We start from the raw sequence: 7,500 nt of genomic DNA, 5'->3' as shown, positions 1-7,500 counted from the left end.
ACCAGATTTAAATCAACTAAACAAATTTATTATTTATATGCATAAACCACAATCAATACAAACTCAACATATTACATCAAGTAAATTTTATTTACATTGTGAATCAACAAATAGAATAATCGATTCAAATGAAATTCTTACAAATTTATATCCATGTTATAAAATTTATTATTCAAATCCACCAATTTTATCAAATTATAATAATAATGATAGTTTTAATTTTTCAGTATATCATATTACTGAAGCTGAAATGTATTCAAATGCATTGGAAGAAGTTGATGATGATGACGATGAAGAGGTTGAATATACACCAATTTCAGAACAAGAAATATTTATTTATACAAAACCTGACGAATTATGTAACCATGATTCAGTTGAATTTCAAGAATTCATTAGAAAATATCAATTGGAACCAATTAGATTCGATGATGGTACAAAAGAATCAATTTTATGTTTTTGTTATAGAGTTTCATTATTTATAAAGAAACATATGGTTTATAATGTAAAATTTGGTACTCAAAAAGCACTGAAATCTATGGAAACCGGATTTGAAGTTTTAGTACATTCTTTTCATCAATCACTCGTTATAATAATATACCAACTCGTTATATTAGTGGTAGAAGTATTCATGAGAAATCATTTAGAAAACTAGAAAATACCGATGATGATGATGGTTTTACAATATCCGATTGTGGTTGTCATAGTCAAATAGAATTCTATTGTGAAGGTTTATGGATACCTTATAATGGTGCAAAACATGATAATGTTTTCAATAGAAATGCATTCAGTAAAATAATGGTGCAACCTATATTCAACAATTAAATTTAACTACAAATGTTGAATATAGTTCAAATAATTCAAATTATTCCTCTTTAACAAATCCAAGAATTATCTCTGATTATTGTCATGACTATTGTAAATTATCTCGTCCAGTTGAAACTTTTTTAATGGAAATTACAAATCAATAAAATAAAAATACATTGATTAAAATCAATCCTATTTTTTTTTTTATTTTTTTTTTATTTTTTTTTTTTTAATAATATTATTTTTTATTTTTTTTTTTTTTATTTTTTTTTTTTTTTAATTGATGAATCTTTAATAATTTTTAAATCTAAACCAATTTTAAAATTTCAATAAATTTAAAATGAAAATATGTACATTGAAGAGATTGATAAAAAAAATATTAAACTCTTGATATTTTATATTATTATTATTATTTTTTATTTTTATTTTTTATAATTTATAAGTTTTTTATAATTTCATTCCTTTTGCTCTTAATGATTCTTTTGCTTCTTTGATTTCCTATAGGAAAAAAAAAAAAAAAAAAAGTTAGTTTTGTTATTTTCTAATCATTTTTTTATTATAAATAAAATAATAATAATAATAATAATAATAAAAATAATAAATACATCAAATAAACTTTCAGATGCCTCTTTACAATCACTCATAATTAAAAGATTGTATGCAATAACACCCAATGAATAACTTCCAAAGCAAACTACAGCATATAATGGTAACTAATAATTGATAATGAATAAATTGGTTAGGTATAAGAATTTTATGTATACATATATTATAATTGAAAAATACATACAAATGGTATAATTGATTGAATAGATGGTGATAAATTTAATTGAATTTTTTCTAATACTAATAATAACCAAAAAGTCATTAAGAATGTGAATGTAATGAAAACTTTTTGATATCTTTTCATTTTTTTTTAATATATATTTATTTTTATTATAATATTACTTTGATGAATAAAAATATATAAATGTATAAAATAATGTACAATATGTAGATTCTTTGATGAGTAAAAAATGATGTGGTATCAAAACCAACAACCCAAAAAAAAAAAAAAAAAAAAAAAAAAAAAATGGAAATTATTTTTTTTTTTTTTTTTTTTTTTTTTTTTTTTTTTATTTTTTTATTTTTTAATTTTAAAAAATCTTTTCAACTTTTTTTTCTTTTTTTTTTTTTTTTTTTAAATTCTTATTTACCCAATAAATAGAGAAATAATAATTTTTGTAAAATAATAAAAAAATATATAAAAAAGAAATGTCAGATCAATTAGTTGCACCACCACCAGAAAATTGTCCTGGTACACAAAGTGAAATGAGTGGTAAATCAGCTGCATGCGCTGGTTGTCCAAACCAAGTAAGTTTCTAGATATTAATACATTATATAAATTTATATATAATATATTAATTTTTTTTATTTTTTAATTTTTATTTTTTGTTTTTTTTTTTTTTTTTGTTTTTTTTTTTTAAAGCAAATTTGTGCAACAGCACCAAAAGGACCAGATCCAGATATTATAGAAATTGAAGAAAGAATGAAAACAGTTAAAAATAAGATATTAGTATTATCAGGTAAAGGTGGAGTTGGAAAGAGTACATTTTCATCACAACTTAGTTTTGCATTATCAATGGATGAAAAAGTTGAAGTTGGATTATTGGATATTGATATTTGTGGACCATCGATACCAAAGATAATGGGATTAGAGGGTGAAAACATTCATATCAGTGGTCAAGGCTGGGATCCAGTTTATGTTCAAGACAATTTAGCAGTGATGTCAGTCGGATTCCTATTGGAGAAAGAAGAGGATGCAGTGATTTGGAGAGGTCCAAAAAAGAATGGTATAATTAAACAATTCCTTAAAGATGTTTATTGGAATGATTTGGATTACCTTGTCATCGATACACCACCTGGCACATCTGACGAACATTTATCAATTGTACAATATTTGAAAACTTCCAATTTATCAGGTGCTGTAATCGTTACTTCACCACAAGATGTAGCATTAATCGATGTCAGAAAGGAAATTAATTTCTGTAAAAAAGTGGGTGTTCCAATCATTGGTGTCGTTGAGAATATGTCTGGTTTCGTATGTCCAAAATGTAATAAAGAATCTCAAATTTTCATTCCAACAACTGGTGGTGCTGAAAAAATGTCACAAGATATGAATGTACCATTCTTGGGTCGTATACCTATTGATCCATTAATTGCACGTTCTTGTGATGAAGGTAAAAGTTATTTAATAACTCATCCAAATTCTGAAGCAACAAAACAATATAATTTAATTTTTAATAGTAAGTTTTTTTTTTCAAAAAATATATATATATATAAACTAATAAACTTTTTTATTTTATTTTTTTATTAAAAAATTATAGAAATTAAGGAAATTGTTAATAATAGTAAATAAAAATAAAAAAAGAAAATATTTTTAAAAAAATAAAAATAAAAATTAAAATTAAAAAGATATTTTAAAAAAAAATTAAAATTCATTATATATCACTTTTATTTAAAGTTTTTATTTACAAAGTCTTTGGTTTGGTTTAGTTTTGGTTTTTTTTTTTTTTTTTTTTTTTTTTTTTTTTTTTTTTTTTTTTTTTTTTCTTAAATTTGGAGAAATTGATAATTTTTAAATTTTTTAGAAATAAATTCGGGAATAATTGATTTTTTATATAAGGTGTTATATTCTTTTATAAAAATAATGTATAAAGGATAGATTTCTCGCATTGGGATATTTGAAATTTTTCTTAAAGATGGTTTCCATGCTGGTTCAATACCCATTATAGTTCTAGTTGAAGCAATTGATGCACATGCTATAATTGAAGGTAAATATTGTCTATATTTCAAATCTATTTATAAATAATTTGTTTTGAAAAAAAAAAATTAATATTATTACATTTAAATTTTCCTTTTTTTTTTAATTAAATAATAATAACTTACTTTTATAAGAAATATTTAAAATTTGGTCATTAATTAATTTAAATTGATTTGCAAATGTAATTTGGGAGTCTTTGGTAGCATCAAAAAAATCGTATGGTTGAATTGTAATTAAAAGTAGATAATCCAAGAAATGAGATGGAGTTGGATACATTACTTTATATTTTAAAATTGATAAGATTCCCATTTCCGTTTTAACGATTCCATCATGGGTATAGGAATTATTAGTTGAATAGTTTAATTCCCTAATTGATGGTTGATATTCTTCCAATTCTTCAAGTTTAGAAGCGATACTTAGACTAGAGACAGCCACCAATTGCATGACATCAACCTCTTCAAATTTCTCTGGTTTAACATCGCCAACGATATAGTCCATGAAATCATCGTAGATTGAAATTGTCATTTGCAAAGTTCTCTTATTCATTCTTATGGTTGAGGTCAAGTCCACCAAGAAGTCAATCACATCAGTTCTGCAATGAGAAGCACAAGGACTTTTACTGGTGTTGTAGGTTTTTCTATCTTGATATTCATATTGTTTGTTAATTAAATTTGAGTAATGGTCAATTAAATGTTGAGGAATACTACTGACTTCAAAATGATAATTTAAACTCATAACTAATTTCAATGGGTCCTTTGTAAATTCAACTATAATATCATCTTCATTAATATTTGAGAGATTCATTAATTCTTCTGATTCAGTTTCTTCGGAATCAATTTCTTCAATTTCATTTTCATTTAATGCTTTTGCAATTGGTAATGGAGTTATACTATTATCATTTACATTATTAAAATTATTATTATTATTATTATTATTATTATTACCATCATCATTATTATTATTGTTTTGTTTTTTTGATAATTTTGATCGAATATAATTTAAAAGTTTTAATTTTAACATTCTTTTGATTTGTGAAATTTTCTTTCTTTTTTGTTCAACATTTGTTGGATCAACCGATTTTCTAAATGTTGATGCTCTTATTAATGTATTATTATTATTATTATTATTATTATTATTATTATTATTATTATTATTATTATTATTATTATTATTATTATTATTATTATTATTATTATTATTATTATTATCATTATTATCATTATTAACATTAATATCACCATTATTATCATCATTATCATTATTATCATTATTATTTGTGGATATAGTTGTTGAATCAAATACACTATTTTCATCAACTATTATATAAAGTTTTTTTAATTCGTTTAAAATTTTCGAAGAGTTATGTGTGTATGATGAATAATCAATTTGTTGACTATCATTAATGATTGGATAAAAGTGATTGATGTTTGAATAATTTGGATTTCTCTCGTAAAGCCAAGATTTAAGATATAATGGATTTTTTTTATCGGAATTTTTGAATATTTTAATTAATTGTGTTATTTTAAATAAAAAGTTATTAGTATTTGCTAAATCTTCAATACTTTTTGGTTGTTGGGGTGGTTCTGGTTTTAATTCTTCTGGTTTTAATTCTTCTGGTTTTAATTCTTCTGGTTTTAATTCTTCTGGTTTTAATTCTTGTGGTTTTAATTCTTCTGGTTTTAATTCTTGTTGTTGGGGTTCTTGTGGTTGTAATTCTTGTGGTTGGGGTTCTTGTGGCTCTTGTGGTTGTTTATATTCTTGAAATTTTAAATTTTCATCTGGAGGTGTGTGTAATGGTGGTAATTCAACCAATTTATCATTTTCAAGTGGCATTTCCAAATAACCAATTGATGGTAAAATATTATTATAATTATTATTATTATTATTAATATTATTTTTTTTTTTGGTTATTTTATCAATGGTTGTTATTGAAGTTGGTGATTTTCTTTTTCTATTTGAATCCATTTTTTTTTTTTTTTTGTATAATTTATTTTAAAAAAAAAAATATTGGAAAATTTTTTTTACTTTTGGAAAAATGGGATTTAAGAAATAATAAAAAAAAAAAAGTTAGGAATTATTTTTTTTTTTTTTTTTTTTTTTAAAGAAAATAAAATTAAATGAGACTACTTTAAACTACTTTAAGTTTTACAAATTTACAATTTTTATTTTTTTTTAAAAAAAAAATAAAAAAAAAATAATTATAAAATTTAAAAAAAAAAAAAAATAAATAAAATAAAAATATATTAATAATTAAATCAAAAATGTTTTTGGAATAATGAAAAAAATTTTTGAAAATTGTTGTATTTTGAAAGGATTTGGATGTTTTTTATTTTATTTTTTATGGTGAACTTTAGAAAATATAGTTTGCAAATTTAATAATTATAATAATAAAAATAATGATAATAATAAAAAAGTGGAAAATAAAAAAAAAAAAAAATAAAAATAAAAATAAAAATTATATGTTTTTGGTATTTTTTTTTAGCTGTTATTTTTTTGGTTTTTTTTTAAAAAAATAATAATAAAAATAATAAAAAGGCAATTTTGAAACAACAAAAAAACAAATATGTAATTACATTCAAAAAAAAAATAAAAAAAAAATAAATTAAAAAATAATAAAAATAAAAAAATAATACACACTATATCTCACACACACACACTCACACACAAAAAGCACACATTACCACAAACAACTTTAACACACCACCACACTCACCATATTAAATTATCCTTTTTTTTTTTTTTATTTTTTAAATACCACCAAAAGCACATAAAACCAAAATTCAATGTAGCTAACAAAAATAGTAAAAAAAAAAAAAAAAAAAAAAAAAAAAAATGATAAACCCAAAAAAATAAAAATAAAAAAAAAACCAACACTTGAAATGATCTCTGGCTGTCAATTTTTGTTCCCAAATTATCATTATTTTAATTTTTTTTTTTTTTGATTTTTTAATTTTTTTTTTTATTGATTTATTATTTTAATGATGTTGATGTATCGCCAAATTAATCTTTAAATCTTTTACAAATTATTAATTTTTTTTTGAGATTTTATCAATAATGAAAAAAAATATTGATCATATATTATATTAAATCACTATTTTATGGGATTGGAAAAAATAATAATTTTTTTTTTTTTTTTTTTTTTAATTTTTTTGAAAATAAGGATATATAATTTTTGTTACCAACAATAATTTAACTTACAAATCAAAATAAAAAAAAAAAAAAAAAAAAAAAAAAAAAATTTGAATGAAAATTATAATTTTAATTACATAAATAGATTTTGAACATGAAATTTATTATTTTTTAATAATAAATAAAAAAAAAAAAAAAATTATAAAAAAATTATAAATAAATGAAAAAAATTCTATTACTTACAAATTTTAACTTTTTTTTTTTTTTATTTTTTTTTTATTTCAAAAAAAAAGGTTTAATTTATAACAAGATTTTAAAAAAACTGGATTAAATTAAATGAATGTCAAATAATAAAAAAAAAAAAAAAAAAAGTTTATATAATAGATAAATTAGTATTTGATTAAAAAAATTAAAAAAATTATTTTAATTAAAAAAAGAAAAAAATAAATAAAAAAAATAATAATTTAAATAATAATTAAAAAATAATAAAAACCAAAAATAAAAAAAAAAAAAAATTACTATTTTTTATTGTTTGTTTGTTTCTATTTTTGATATCATCTCTTCTACAATCAGCTATAAATAAAAAAAAAATATTATTGGAATAATTTCATACTAAAATTATATAAATTATATAGGTGGTGGATGTATTTATTTAAATAAAAATTAATAATGATAATAATGATAATAATGATAATAATAATAATTTTTACAAATATGAAATGAAAAGGAGAACATGTATATTTTTTCAATTTTATTAAAAAATA

General features: G+C 20.0%; 4 protein-coding genes across 4 annotated transcripts in view; 2 read left to right on the top strand and 2 right to left on the bottom strand.

Annotated features, from left to right (window-relative positions):
• DDB_G0277513 (hypothetical protein) overlaps window positions 1–652 on the top strand; it is a gene marked incomplete at both ends in the record, with an annotated part of 795 nt that extends 143 nt beyond the window's left edge. The window contains one exon of the mRNA XM_637537.1: window positions 1–652. This exon is cut by the window's left edge and continues 143 nt beyond it. Coding sequence (XP_642629.1) covers window positions 1–652 — 652 coding nt within the window.
• Window positions 653–1,251: 599 nt separating this feature from the next.
• dpm3 (dolichol-phosphate mannosyltransferase subunit 3) lies at window positions 1,252–1,714 on the bottom strand (the record flags this gene model as incomplete). Its single annotated transcript, XM_637536.1, has 3 exons — window positions 1,252–1,302; window positions 1,410–1,517; window positions 1,595–1,714. 3 exons carry the CDS (start codon window positions 1,712–1,714, stop codon window positions 1,252–1,254), a joined length of 279 nt encoding a protein of 92 aa, XP_642628.1.
• Window positions 1,715–2,058: 344 nt separating this feature from the next.
• nubp1 (nucleotide binding protein 1) lies at window positions 2,059–3,202 on the top strand (the record flags this gene model as incomplete). The annotated part of the gene is made up of 3 exons (XM_637535.1): window positions 2,059–2,157; window positions 2,273–3,089; window positions 3,171–3,202. The coding sequence occupies 3 exons, from the start codon at window positions 2,059–2,061 to the stop codon at window positions 3,200–3,202; spliced, it is 948 nt and encodes a 315-aa protein (XP_642627.1).
• A 194-nt stretch (window positions 3,203–3,396) lies between these two features.
• On the bottom strand, window positions 3,397–5,572 carry cycD (hypothetical protein; the record flags this gene model as incomplete). The annotated part of the gene is made up of 2 exons (XM_637534.1): window positions 3,397–3,641; window positions 3,733–5,572. The coding sequence occupies 2 exons, from the start codon at window positions 5,570–5,572 to the stop codon at window positions 3,397–3,399; spliced, it is 2,085 nt and encodes a 694-aa protein (XP_642626.1).
• Window positions 5,573–7,500: the final 1,928 nt, after the last annotated feature.

This window comes from Dictyostelium discoideum, assembly GCF_000004695.1.
Source record: "Dictyostelium discoideum AX4 chromosome 2 chromosome, whole genome shotgun sequence".
In the NCBI taxonomy this organism is placed as follows: domain Eukaryota; phylum Evosea; class Eumycetozoa; order Dictyosteliales; family Dictyosteliaceae; genus Dictyostelium; species Dictyostelium discoideum.
This window is presented reverse-complemented; position numbering and strand designations above follow the sequence as displayed.